The sequence below is a fragment of the Cuculus canorus genome, chromosome 1, assembly GCF_017976375.1.
Source record: "Cuculus canorus isolate bCucCan1 chromosome 1, bCucCan1.pri, whole genome shotgun sequence".
In the NCBI taxonomy this organism is placed as follows: Eukaryota; Metazoa; Chordata; class Aves; order Cuculiformes; family Cuculidae; genus Cuculus; species Cuculus canorus.
Window position 1 is genome coordinate 159907921 of NC_071401.1, and position 14867 is coordinate 159922787.

Consider the following 14867-nt stretch of genomic DNA (forward strand, 5'->3'; position numbering starts at 1 on the left):
TAGTTTGGGAACCAAAAAGCTGTATAAATCTGCTTGAAAGAGAGAAGCCAGTGTATTTTCTTAATTTGACTGCTGTATGCCGTGTTGTTTAGAAGAATATACTTAGAGAAAACTGCGAGGTTTGCGTCTCCTTCATCGCCAAGGTTTAGACCAGCCCAGCTGTCTGTCTGCACAGTGCAGCAGCTGAGCTACAGGAAAGAAAGAGGTAATGATATTAATGTGATCTGGCATTGACATGTCAATATCTTGCAGTGCAATTCGAAGCAATTGCATCACATATAATTGACAGTCTGCTGCCTTATTACATTTCGTATTAAATCTTTCTACATGATAATGCATTTACTTTGTGATTGTGGAGGTTTGTCCTAAATGTTTCTAGCTTGTTTGTGTGCGCTGGAAATATTTACTTTCTTCAGTTCCTGCAGATGTAACCTGTTAACTTGCTTTTCCAGCTAAAGAACTTTGTAAAGAGTTATGAAGAGGGATCTGCTGCCTCTTTCTCTCGTGCTGTGGAAACAGTGAAAGCCAATGTGCGGTGGCAAAGGCTTTATAAAGAAGAACTATTCCAGTGGCTACGAAAATCCTTAGCACACTAATCTGTTTTTCCAGCTGATCATTTAATGTGAAGCTCTGCAAAAGGAAGAGAAGAAATTTTAGAATTGTTGAACATTAAAATAATGAAGAAAAGATCAGATTGCAGGGAGAGGGTTTTATTTCTTTTCTTTTTTTCTTAATTGTGGGATATTTTTTTACACTGGGCTCTTGTGAAATTGTCAAGAAGATTTCAGAAGACAAGGTCATGAATGCTTGTGAAATCCAGTCCTCAGTGTACACAGCCAGACATGATATTAAGTGGTGCATGTAAATGTTGAAGAAAAACAAACAAAAACCCTTTCAAAGACTATTTTGTGCATGCTTGTACTGTCCCTGCCTGTATTCTAGCATGCTTATGTATAACAGCCGCATTTTGTATGTGAGTTCCAGTTACATCGAAGATGGGCATTATACAAAGCACAAAGACTATCTACGACAATCAGTGTTGCAATGAGCAAAAGGAAAGAAAAGAAAAGGAAATGCAGAAGACATTCAGCTTGGGGCAGTATGAAATGTAAAGTCAGCTTTCCTGCAAGCTGCCAATTAGTCTGCTAAGAGACACTCATTGTCTCTTGATGATTACAAAGATGCCAGCTCATTTCTTGAGTTACCAGTTATTGTGTTTACAGTCTCCACATCCCCATGTTTAAATAAGCAGCATAGAGAGCGAGAAGAGAGAGGAAGAGGAGAGGGAGAGAGAAAATGAGAATAAGAGAGAAGGACGTCATCCATGTGTAATAATTATATACATTTATTCACTGCTGATCAGTGGAACAGTGTAGTTTTAGCTGTGAATGTCTGCAGTGTTTGAGGGGAGCTTTGCATTGATTGCACAGAATCCATAAACCACCACTTCCCAGTAATTTTACAAGGCAGTGGTATTCACAGTGGGTCTCCCAACCAGCGCAGCAGTAAGTTATACAGCCGATAATGCAGAAGTATAAATAAACATAGGATTCAAATAGAAATTAGCAAGCAGGGAGAATACCTTGCATACAAAGACATAAAATTAACCAAGAGGGCTGTCGTGCATGTGGTAGACCAGCCTCTGTAGTGATTTATTATGACAGGTCAGGTTCTCTGTGTGGGTAATACTTTTGCAAATACGGGATGTAGAATTTATGCCAACTTTGAAAAGCGAAATATGGAGAAAGAGAGAGAGAGAGAGAGACTCTGTATGTGTGTGTGTGTTTGTGTGTGTGTGTTTATTTGTACTGGCTAATACTGAGAACGTGCTTTTCTTTCTGTTTCCTTGTATTTCACATAGACTGTTATAGATGACTGATACTTTTCTTAGTCCTATGTTTGTTTCATTTTTCTCAATCCTTAATTTAAAAGATCAGTGAGACAGTGGGACTGCTACTTGACTATGACCATCTGCACCATTGTTGCTAAATGTTGAGGAAAAAAACAAAAGAGGCCAAATACTTTCCCATGTTTGCAACATGGAGTGAAAAAAAAAAATCCCACTAAACTACAGAGACTTTTCAGGAGATAGTTTGCAGCAACTTCAGAGTTGGAATGTAAATGTATGACAGTGTTTCTTTATCCCATCCCAGCCTATCACAACCATCTGACCACATCATGGCCTTATACACTGGGAATGTGTGGTCAGACACAGTAGAAAACAGCCATTCTACCTGGTTGTTTCCTTCACAGGGTGTGGAAGTTACTAACATGCTGTACAGTTGCAGTTCGTTATCCCCAGTGAGTTGTGAATTGAAATGTTAACGCAAAAAGAACCAAACCCAAACATCTCTGGATACTATCAGACTTGCATGGAGATTGTACTGTTTTGAGAGCTCTCATTCCCATGCTACTCTGTTCCTTGAGAAATGGTAAACACATCCCATAAGTAAGTTGTCATACCTGTCTTGAGTCTATTATTTTGTGTCCTTTACTGTGCAGAGGATGCTGTTTGTGGACTGAGTGCATGGAATCCTTGTGTGGGCATTCGGTCCACTGTTTGGTGCTGTGTAGCACTGCACGTTAGCTTGACTACGTATAACCAAAAGAAGAGGGAACCCTGTGCCCTTTTGCTGTTAACTCTTTGCCTTATAGTAAGCCCTAAACCTTTGTGCTATGTTGCAATGATAGTGAACCTAATGCCCAGAGCTGTTATATCCACGTTGAATGAAATCCTCCTTCTCCTGTGTATTTTACCTACCTCACAGGGGTGTCGTGAGGCTTGACTAATCTTAGCAAAGCACTTGAATATCCTCTGATGAAAGGCATTTAGAAGTACAAAGTATTATTTTATGTGGTTGACCAAACTCAACCTCAATGCTGGTATGTAGCATCATGTTTTTAATTTCTGCTCAACACATGCAGATTTGCTATAATAAAAAAGCAAGCCAAATATTCTATAATATAGCCTCTATCCTGTAAGAAGGCCAAAATTATGATATCCAAAGAATGTGCAGAGAACCAAGCCCTCAAAAATGAATTTCTTTGAGGATTTCAGAGAAAAGAAATGTGCGTAATGGTCTGTCCCTTTGAAATTTTGTTCAAGATTGGTGTTGGTAACTTTTCTTTTTCAACACCACGGATTAAACCACATAACTCCAGAATGCACATAGAAGCTTCTGGTCTTGCCTCTGATAAAGGACAGGCTAACAATATGTTCCAAATCAAAAGTTTATTTCAGCCTGTGTGTACTGCACAGTGCCCAGGAATTTTTACTTTTGCTCATTTAAATTGAAGTTCTTGCACATTTAGCTAGTGTTGGATGTAAATTAATATTTTTGTGGCCTTGAACAACTGGTCTACCACAGATAGCAAGCCCTAGGTCTATCTATTATACATACTTATCAATGTATTGCTAATAACTGTTGTATTCTAGAAATGCTTATATAGCTAAGGTTGACTTGGCCTTGCCATTATGATCCCCTGTTATTTTATTTTTTTATGTTTTGGTTTTTGCTGTTTCATGCTCAATCAGGATTCAATTTAAATGGACTAAATCCAACAAAACTATAGTTGTTTTCTATGACATTCCTCCCCCCCCTCAATTTAATTATATGCCTTTAGAAACTTTTTCTAATAATAAGTTCCACACAACTGTGTGTTAAAGAATATTTGATACCTCATGGAAAACTCTAATACAGTCTGCTTAGAAAAATCTATTCATCTTATTGATTTTCTTTCTCCTTTACCAGTCCTTTTCTTCCTTTGTCCTTATCTGAAGATTGGCCCATTTTTATAGTTTGGATTGTGATTAGGAAGCCAAATATCCCAAACCTTTTAGCATTTTCAAATCAAGGGTTTAATTTTGTCCTTTCTAGTGAGAGGAGATGCTGCAAAATATGGATCCGTTGTGGATATGGACCTCACCCAAACCTAGGGCATCATTTTATAGAGATTTGATGAATCCTGTATCTATAATCAGCCTTTGTATGACTCAGGATCCTTTGCAGTTATTAATTGTTATGGCTTACTAAATCATATAGGAAGAAGACATATAAACAGACATGATTTTATGCCAGCATAATGATATCCGAATTGTAAAATTGCCTATTGTATTGTAATGACACTTGGCCACTAGAAATATCTCAGCCTATTACTTTGTAGCTGGTAGAAATTTTCATGTATCCACTGCTAATAGCTGTTAAAATGAAAGTAGGTACTAATTGTGACTAGGACAGAACAATGTGAAAACATTCTTCTGAAATGAAATGTCACTTATGCTATAATTGGGAGTACTCGGACATTGATTTTGATGAAAAAAACTTCATATGTCCTTAAGTACATACAAATTTGTGACCTTTGGTGATCTTTTCAGTGAATGTAGCAAGAATACTGATAATACATTGGAAACTGAAGATGAATTCTGTGTAGCTCTTGGGTTGTTGAAGATATTTCACCAAGCTTTACAGCGTCAAAGGAAATATCTCCACTGATGCAGAAGGGTGCTTTCACAGCAAAAAACTATACAATTAAGTCCTTAGTAGTAAAGAATAATAATACTCCCTCATATATATATACACATGTGTATATATATACATATATATATATGTACACATCTATATATATTTAATAAGAAAAATTCTCTGTAGAGATAATTTTCCCATTAAATGTCAGTAAGTCTGATTATTTGGATAAAATTAAGTGAAGACAATATTTGCAGATGAAGCTGCCTTTATGTAGATACCTGCATAATAAGTTTCTGGTTTTCCACGTGATTATAGCTGATACTGCGGTCAATGAAAATAGACTTTGAGTCAAACATGCAACTTTCTCCTTGAGGAAAAGGTATGTGGCGTTGCAAGCTGTTTATGTGTATAATCAACTTACCACCAATTCTGTTATGAGGACTCATCATATCAGGCTCCCTGTCCTAAGCAGGATTTATAGTCACAGTGTCAGTATGTACATGAAAGACTGAAAAGACCATCCTGATTGTCGAGACTGTTTGCCCAGCGCTGGATGCAGCAGTCCAAAAACTGCTGGCTGCATCATCCACTGCTGTCGCCAGCCCACCCAGGTCAGGAAGGCAGATGGGAACCACTGAAGTGCAGAGAGGCTCCATCCAAGTTTCTCTCAGCTAGATGGAAAGGACAGAAGGTCCCTTTGCTGGTTATGGATTGTGAGTAATCTTCAGACGTTGATATCATTGCCTTGTGCTGACAGGTAACAGAGGTCCAGCTAGTGAGCCTGCATTGTACAGAAAAGTCTAAATCCCTGAGCTCTGGTCACCCCAACTGGAAAATATTCACAAAAATATTTGTAAAGGGCTAGAATATTATATTGTCCATACTCCAGGAGTAATTTTGAACCATCAAGTATTTTTTTCAAGTATGCCTAATAACACGGCCTTTTCCTTTGTAATATTTTTGTTAATGTTGAAAATGTGCCATCAGTTTCTCCGGCCTTTTCCTAACAAATAGTTTTGAAGGATGTCACTAAAAATTATTTGTGGTAATAATAGTAGTAATAGTAGTTACGGTACTAATACTACAAAAATTTCCTATGTGTGTGCAAACCTGTATGCACCATTGACTGTGCAGTTCCCTTCTTGCATGCAAAACTATAAAAAATCAGCCACTTCGTGGAAGCTTCTACCTATCTTGAAACCAATTCTTAGTGAAACCACTGTGACTTGAGCAAGTAGTCCATGCTGACATGAACAATTCAGTTTTCCATGAGAAGGAAGGAGAAAATTGAGTGCTATGTATAGGGATTTTTCACCAAAATAAGGCCACATGCCCTAGCTGGAGCAGAATTTTAAAATCAAGTTTATTTTTCTGTCTTTATACTGGCAGTGGATGGTAGCTCAACCTCAGGATATCCCCACACAATAATGCAGTTGAGGATGTTATAAAACACGTGTGGAGCCAGTTTCATTGAGATGTGTTAAAGGAGAAACACCCACAGGAACAAGTGCTGTAGGGCAGACCCAATGTCATTTCTCAGAAAAAGCACATTTAGGTTTGACTGATTTGTACCTAGTGAATTAAGTGTGACTTTACCAAGCAGCATTTCTGAATGCTTTGCTTATCTTCTGTGCACTGTTTCCTAAGGATATCAAAGCAATGTTGGTAGACAACGCAGAGATGAACAGCCTTATAAAAGCAGAGGGGACTGTGCTGCAGCAGGCAGTCATGAGCCAGGAGGCTTTAGCCAGAGTGCCCCAGCATTTCCTGGAGAGCATCACTTGGATTTGCCTGATAAGGATAACCTTGGTACAACGGATGAGGCCAGGAGCCAACGTGCAGTCTCAGTTCTCTGTGATATGTTTCGGTCCACTTAATATGTTAATTTTTGTAATTTCAAAATAACCTGTAGCCAGACTGCTAGCACATGTGTGGCTGCAGATCCTCGACTGGTGCACAGTGAAGTAGATCCATTGAAGTGACTGATGTGAATTGCAGCTGAGGATCTAACCCATTGCTTTCAAAACAGCCCCCTGAAGTGACAGCTGGGCTGGTGTACAACACGTTTCGCATATTTGTATCTATGTTTCAGTAGCATATATTGGATGACGAATGTTTTTTGTTTTCCTTTTGCTTTTTGTTAGAATAATACTTTTTCCAGTCTGATAAAGCTTTATGATATGCTTGGAGAACTGCAGAATAGTGTACTGTGAAGAATGTGGCTACTACCCTCTCTTTTTCCTGCAAATAGTAGATTACAGCCGAGATGGACTTCCTTGGACTTAGACACTCTGTGAAAAAAAGATATTCTGACAGTTTCTAATGGAAACATCATTGTAATTACTGTATAACTACCCTGTACAAAGACAGCTTTATTATATGTGTAAATGTAATTTTGCTATGTTGTTTTTATGTTTGAGGGACAATAGGCTTTGGTGTGGCTGAGACACATAGCCTTATAAAAACAGCGATTGTAGCTCCCTGTCTGATGTTTTTTTGAAAGGTGTTCAGTTGCTTTATTTTTGCAGAAGGTAAACATAAACCAGTTCTCTGGAAACAAATGACATGTTCCACTACACGCACATCAATGACATAAAAGGATCCCACTACTGAAAATGAAGGCTTAATAATAAATTGTATTATTTTCCTAAGAGATTCTACATGTAAGATCTTTTGACACCTTAAGAAGAAAAAAATTCTGCATCTATTAATGCTGGTTATTATGGAGGAGTCCCTCTATTAATTCTATTTCAGCCTTAGATTAATTCTGAATACCATAATTAGAAGAACATATTCTGTCATCACTGCTCAAATCTGTGTTCTTTGGAATTCAGTTGTTTGTCAAGTACAAGGTGGAGCTGGCTCAAATTAGAAATAGTTCACCAATGGTGTCACAAAAACGAGCGTTTGTAAGATAAGAATTCCATTTTCATTTAAAGGACCACTTGCTTTGATTCGGCTTTCATTGGTTATTTGTATTTACACATCTTACTCAAAAGTTTCAGCAAAGCAGTTGGAACTAGGCAGGGTGTGAGGCTGTGTTGACCATGACTCAGCCACACGTAGAGGCAGGGGGGCAGTCCTGCTGATTGCTGTGGGATTAATCAAGTACTTCAAATTGCGTATCAAATCATGCACATGGCTGAGACAGTCTTTATGGAAAATCATTTAGGCATGTGTTTCAGGTGCAGAATATGGTGATGTGTTTTTGCTGAATTTACAATCATATTTTAACTTTCTATACAGCCAACTGTTCTCGCTTTTTTTATAGAAAAGCATACATTTTGCATATGGAGGGGAGATAGTAACTGATTCTCAGTATATCTAAAAATGCCAAATTTAACGATGTTTTTCATTTATTTCCTGAAGCATCCTAGGATTTGGGAATAAAAGCAGAGTTATTCTTACAAGGTTAGTTAATGAATATAGAACATTAATCAGCAATTTAAACCATTAGCCAAATAAAATATTTGAATTTCTGTTACAGTTTACCAGAAAATTGTTTTGCTATATTTTGCTTTTAAAATGACTCCATAAATATGGGACCATTATGTGTTCGACATAAAATATTCTGCTCTAACTAAGGACTGACTAAATGGGTATTTATTTTTTTTTAAATTATAAACTTTACCTTCTGTATGTTAAGCAGAACAAATTTGAATTTTGTCTCTGATAATAAAATTTTGTACAGTAATGTGTAACTCATCACTGTCTTGATTTTCTAACGTGGAGCCATTGCTAAGATAAATAATACCCAGCCTTTTGATTATGTTCCCATTTCAGTTGAGATTAACGGCTTTTTAATACTGAATAGATATACTGATGTTGTACAGTGAAAAACATGCAAGAAAATGTATTTTGACATGAGGGATTTTTCAAAATACATTAAAATACTGAGACTAGCAGAAAGCAAGGATCTGCAGAAGATACAAAATTTGGGCATGGAAGTACTGTTAACACTCCAAGACTAATAGGACGGAGACTGGAATAGAGAGCAACATCTATCCTTTGTGCTTTTCTATTTCTGTAAATTTTGGATATGCAAAAAGAGATCTTTTTGTTGGTAAAAGTTATTTCAACTGGAATACACTTCAAATGGCTTTTTAATAGAGTCCTTGAATTCAAGCTATTATTTTCCTTTTTTGAAGAACAGTTTTCAGTAACAATGAGATGTGAAATATGTGCAATTATTTGCCCATTGGATACAATCATGTTCCCACTGAAGTCAATTGGAGCTTTGACATTGACATCACTGGGAGTAAAAGCCAACCTTGTATTTTTCAAAATATACCTTTCAATGCCAAAATGTCTTTTTTTCTTTAACAATAAAGATATTTTCTTCTATACTGCACATCTTAATCTACTGAAAAGCTGAAGGGAATTATTAAGGTCCTGGTTTTGCAGAGCACAACAAGCAGCTCTGATGCTTTGTTTACAGGTAAGGAGAACTGGGGGCTAAATGAGTGTGTTTATAGTATACTACCATTAAATACTTTCCTGTATTATACTGTGGCTACAATTTTGGCCATCCTATACGCATATGTCCACAGAGTAATGAGACGTACCGCTCATATCTCCTTTTTTCTGAGTTCATGTCTGCAGCAGGAGTACAGGAGGCCCAGGGAGGTGGCTTTGGGGGGTCAGCAGAGAGCCTTCAAATTATGGGGAGATACTGGTATGTAGGATGAACTGTGAAAATCTAGGATATATTTGCCCCCAAAAGGGGCCCTGTCCCTCCCTTTTCTACTGTTCATACCTCTCCAGGAGCATTTAAATAGCAGAGATGGAGAGCACAGCCACCTTGGAAGCACCCCTGGGAGAGGAGGCAGGACACAAGGAGGAAGAAATGGCACTTCCCTCTGAAATGCCAGTGGCAGCACATCTCCTAATCAAACATCAAAAAGAACATGCTTGTTTCTTTCCCAGTGCAGCCACTGCAATCAACAGCACTTCAGTCGGTGGCTGAGCTGCTTTCAAGCTGAACATTTTCATACAAGTCCAAATGAAGAGCTGTTTATTTGCTCTCAGCTCGGTTGCTTCAGTAAGAGCTGAACTTTAAAGGCACCCATTTGCTTTGAAAGCTCAGCAGCTGAGCTGGAGGGAGTAGGAGGGAGAGGAGTTAGAGCCTTTGGTTTGTATAATAAATTGACTTGGGAGTATTTGCTGTCTTAATAATGGAAAATCAGTTTTTGCTGACTTATTCCCTGTTTCATCTCATTCCTACCCAAAATTAGATAATAAATTAGCTTCCTTTAAACTTCATCTTCTGCAGAGAAGCCACCGTGCAGAGTCCTACTGCTATTAGAGGCAGTCTGACTCCTGCATACTACGACTGAGCAGGACCAAGTACTCAGGAAAGAGGAGTAGCAATTGACTGAGCCAGTGATAATCCTGGATTTTCTGAGAATCAAGCACATAAACCTTGTGTTAGAGAAACAGTATTGATAATGACATATTTGACGGCTGAGACTGTATTATGGATGGGACGGGAACGTGAGCAGAAGGATGGTTGTCAGAAAAGTGTAATGTAGGTAAAGCTGCTATTATGTGAAATAATGAGGATGTGCTTGGGGAAATTAAAAGCCTTATTGTGTTGAAACTTGGTCTTTGATTTAGCAGCCACATCTGCTATGACCAGGAGCTAGTTAAAGTAAACATAAATTGCTGAATGGTTAAAAGGAGGCACCCTACTGGTGATTGCTGTTTGCATCTTGGGGCAGATGTTGATTTACAGAAGCTTATGTGCTGGACCTAGCTCGTACTGCCCTGTGTGTCTGTGCCAATTTGTCCTAAGTCATCCAATTAGAATTTGGACTAATGGTGCAAGGCTGAATGTGGGGCTATGGTGAGATGTGATCCTCATGTACATTTCCCATGTGTTACCTACTCCCCTTTCTGTCTCAGTCTTGCTGCTTTTCTTTTCAGGCCACAACAACTGTAGGAACTGCAGGTAGAGCCTGGGTATATTTTGTGTGGTTTTGCCTTTGTATCATCTTTCCTCTCAGCAGTAATAAGAGGGTTGCAATGAAGAACCAAGGCAGAAGGGTCTAAGTGGACTTAACCTTCCATGGTGCTAACCATCCTGCCCCTGTCCCACCAACGTGCCTCTCTATCTGCTGCACTGATAGAGCCTAACCACAGCACTAGGGCTTAAGACTAGTACAGCACATGCATTTTGCAGTGTACTGAACACCGTGTTGGTTATTCACTGTACTGCTACAGCGTTACTTTTAGCAAACATCTTTTTGCTTCTTGAACTTACTCAGGAATCTCTTTTGTCTGTTACAGTTAGCATCATTTTTGACCTGCTCATTGCAGAAGGTTAAGAAAAAGAAAGGGGAGAGAGGGAGGGGGAGGATAATGAGATGCTATTACATGACATGTCTATTACAGTAATTCATTCCGTGTGGCACAGAACTGTTGCCAGTGATAAATGCATGTTCCTGGTACAATTATGAGATGTACCCTGAACTTTCCAACAATAAAACTGTCAAAAGGTTGCAATAAGCACAAGCACAAATGTGAATCTGTCCCTTAAAAAGATGAAATAGCTCACAAATATGATTTTAATAAACAGTTTTATTTTCAGAGATGCACTCTTAGATCCATTAACTGCTTATAGTTAATATCAGAAGGGTATATTGTTTCTGTTGTTCAGTCACGGATGTAGCACATTTTTCCCATCCCACTCAGTTACCTAGTTGATTGACACATTAAAAATGCATTTCTATGGAGGTTAGAGTAATGATGTTGTAACAGAAGTCTTAGTACAAAAATCAGCATGTATTTTTGTATGCACAAGTGGAAATCAGAGCAGCTCTGTCACTTTCAGAGTGCCTATAAGGTTTTGGAGTGCTGATATCAAAAGCAGATTAATTCAAGAAAGTAAGTAACTCCAAAGCAACTAAGTTACTCCTAAGAGGAAAACCTGTCAGCTTGGAGAGCAGAGGCACTTAGGGAAGAGGGGGGGGGTGTTTCTCAGTTGTTTTCTCAAGATTTGTGCAAGAAAAGCCCAAACCAAAGAAGAGTTACAGAGGGTTATTTCACATGAAAAAGGTTGAATTCAATGCCAAGACATTACAATAATTATCAGTGGAACCAGTGTCATAGGAAAGAGCTCAAGTTTTTATTTTAAAAAGTCTTCACAGACTAATGTCATAGGATTAATGAAACATATGCATTTAAAAACATCCTTCCTGTAGTTACCAACAACAGGAAAATTAGTTATTTCTGCTTAAGATAGACACTGAGTGATGGTTACAACTAAATATGATAGGATTGAGAAGCAATGAAAGATAAAGCCTTCATTAGTCCCTTATTGTGGGTGGTCTAGGCTGGTGGGCTAGGACCCTTGATTGGAATTTCACCAGATGTGCTATGCAACTGCAGATTTTTCCCTTTAGATTTAAAACAGTGTAACCCATAAACTATATCATGTATACAGAGTGCTTGTACCATATTAAAATATATGAACTGCTTAGGGGAACTCTTGCTTGAACTAAGATTACTTCACAGAATTCAGTAGCAGATAAATGGTTGACTCAGGGATTTTTTTGTTCTGCTTTAATCTCCTTATCACTGTGGGTATTTTTCAGTAACTCATAGTTACTGGGAAGGATAGTCATATGAATAAAAAACTAAGGACAAAATATCAGGATTATGGTTCAGAAAAACTGTCTCTGCATCTGTCTTTACATAATTCATTCTTCTGTGACCTTGCCCAATACCAGAATTTTAAAGGCATATATGGAGCTTGCATTTGACTATTTAACACTATAACACAATATAACACTAAATTAAAGTGGGCAAACATTTAATTGCTATACCTGCGTGGAGTTTCTATAGAGGATAAGTACTAGAAATTATGCATATAATCAATGGGAAAATGAAGGTAATAGGTTTAACATTAGTGTGCAACTTCATGAGCATTTTAATTGTGTTTAGCAATGGTACTTTGGAATAGGGTATAAAACGGTGCTACACATTTTAAGTTTCTAAGTTTCTAAGTGGTTTACTTCCTTTGTCCATACATTAAACTTCCAGCTTCTGCTGACCAGATTCAAACCTGAGAGGGAATAAAGGTACAAAATGCTAATTATGCTACTTTTGAAAAACTGAAATGAGGGAAGAGGTTTGCTAAAAACAAGGGATTAAGTGAAATATGAAATCAGAACTGAGTCTACAAATACCAGCATGTTAAGTGCAGACAAATGGATAAACTTGAATAAACAGAGTTGGCTCACTTTTAGCTGGGCAAGATCGTTTGTCTTCCTCGTAAGTACACTCACTTTCTCTACATTGTGTTAGCAAATTGTAATTTGTACCACTGTTAGTGACAGAGGAATTGTATCTACTGGTCTGAAGGCACAGCAGGACTAAGACTTCCATGTGTCCTGGTGGTAATGACTCACTTAAGTTACTACCCAGTCCTGTTTCAGCAGAGCTAGAGAGATTTGAAAGCTGAGGCGAAGCACTGCGATACACTGGTTCCCAAGAGCCTGGTCCCTACAATGTGTGTCAGATTTGCTAAGTTTAGCTGTTTACTAGATAGATGTCCGCATCTGAGCTTGTTACTGAGGGCACCTTAGTCGACGTGGATGAGAAAACAATAAAACACATAATAAAATATGCAACTAACGCAGTAAGGTGGATAGAAAGGGTGAATATCATGAATTTCAGTAGAAGGATAATGTATGCAGGAAATTTTAAGGCATAATCTGAAGTGAGTGATGAACGTTTTGGAAAACTGACTCAATTTACAGTAAATTAAATTAGTAATTGAAGCACAACTCAGGAAGTGGGTCAGAACGTGACAAACTAACCGTCAAGTCAAGGGAGCCTCTGTAGGACTTTCTTCTTTTTGTCATAGACCTCTGTCACTCGTGTTAGATGGGGAGCAATGTATCCTAGTCAAAATATGTTTGAGGATACACACTGTCTGTTCTGACAGATGACAAACCTCTGATAACAGGTAATTGCTGCAAAGTTGATAAAATAATTCTTTCTTACATCTTTATTTAAATCCAGGGGTTTTTTTCCAAACCACATGTGGCATATTAACTTTTTTTTCATTTATTTATTTTTTAGAGTTTAACTGTTTCCTCATGACATTACTCAGGAACAGACATGGAGTAGTGCTTTTGGTTAAAACCAAAGTATTTCAAGGGCAGAGAGCAAATGCATTCTCTGAGCAAGGCTGTAGTTTGCTTTATCCATAAATAATGCAATTTGTTCATGACTCTCTATGCCACAGTAGGGAAGATGATGTTCGGTACAGAAAATTCTTTACATCATCTGAGTCTTTTCAATTTGTAATGTCTTTCCGTATGAGTAGTACCTAAGCACTATGTAGTGGCAAACATAAGGTGGTGCAATGATTTTCTTCACAGTCAAGTCAATTAGCAATAAGTTAAGAACAAGGTGGCTATAGCAAAAAAAAAAGTTGTAGGAATATAAAATAATAATAAAAGTGCTCATGGCTTTGAATAAAAGTGTTAGACTGAAATGAGTTAACATACTATTTTAATCTGGGAGAAGAAATGAGCACCAGACGACTGAGTACTTAGTGAAGAAAGATATTGATAGATAAGTATGGAAGTGGAACAGTACAGTACAGCATAAATAATCTGGAAATTATGGCTAATGAACTATTTCTTTTGACCAGGCAAGAAGCAGCTTTAGGTTTCACAGTGTCCAAACATATTTTAAACCATTATTAGAAACATAGTCTGCAAATGGCAGAACAGAAATGGAGGTATAGATTAAACCAATTATTACCTACAACTGATCTTTAGAAAATTGAAGGTGGAAGAGACAGAATGATTACATATGTACGCAGCCAGACTATTACCCTTTAATAAGTCTAACTTTGATCATCAGGGTGCTAAAGAAGGAATGGTGGTGGAAAAAGGCATGTCTGGGCTTCTGGAGGGTAATGAAAGCAACAGCATTAAGTACTGTAAGTTTGCCAAGTACAGATCATAGAATCATAGAACCGTAGAATCATAGAATGATTTGGGTTGGAAAGGACCTTAAAGTTCATCCAGTTCAAAACCCCTTGCCATGGGCAGGGACACTTCCCATTAGATCAGGCTACTCAAGGCCCATCCAACCTGACCTTGAACATTTCCAGGGAGGGGGCATCGACAGCTTCCCTGGACAACATTTTCCAGTGTCTCACCACCCTCATTGTGAAGAATTTCTAGTCTAATGTCTACTCTAAATCTTTCTTCCTCCAATTTATAGCCATTCCTTGTCATCCTATAATTACATGCTCTTGTAAAAAGTCCCTCTCCAGCTTTCTTGTAGCCCCTGTCAGGCGCTGGAATGCCACTTTAGGGTCTCCTCGGAGCCTTGTCTTCTCCAGGCTGAACAATCTCTACTCTCTCAGCCTGTCCTCGT

General features: G+C 38.1%; 1 protein-coding gene across 1 annotated transcript in view; it reads left to right on the forward strand.

The window, feature by feature from the left end:
* Window positions 1-10647, forward strand: part of TRHDE (thyrotropin releasing hormone degrading enzyme) — a 219476-nt gene extending 208829 nt beyond the window's left edge. The window contains exon 19 of the mRNA XM_009566220.2: window positions 453-10647. Coding sequence (XP_009564515.2) covers window positions 453-596 — 144 coding nt within the window. The 3' untranslated portion in view covers window positions 597-10647. The remainder of the gene's footprint in view (window positions 1-452) is intronic.
* The last annotated feature ends 4220 nt before the right edge of the window (window positions 10648-14867 follow it).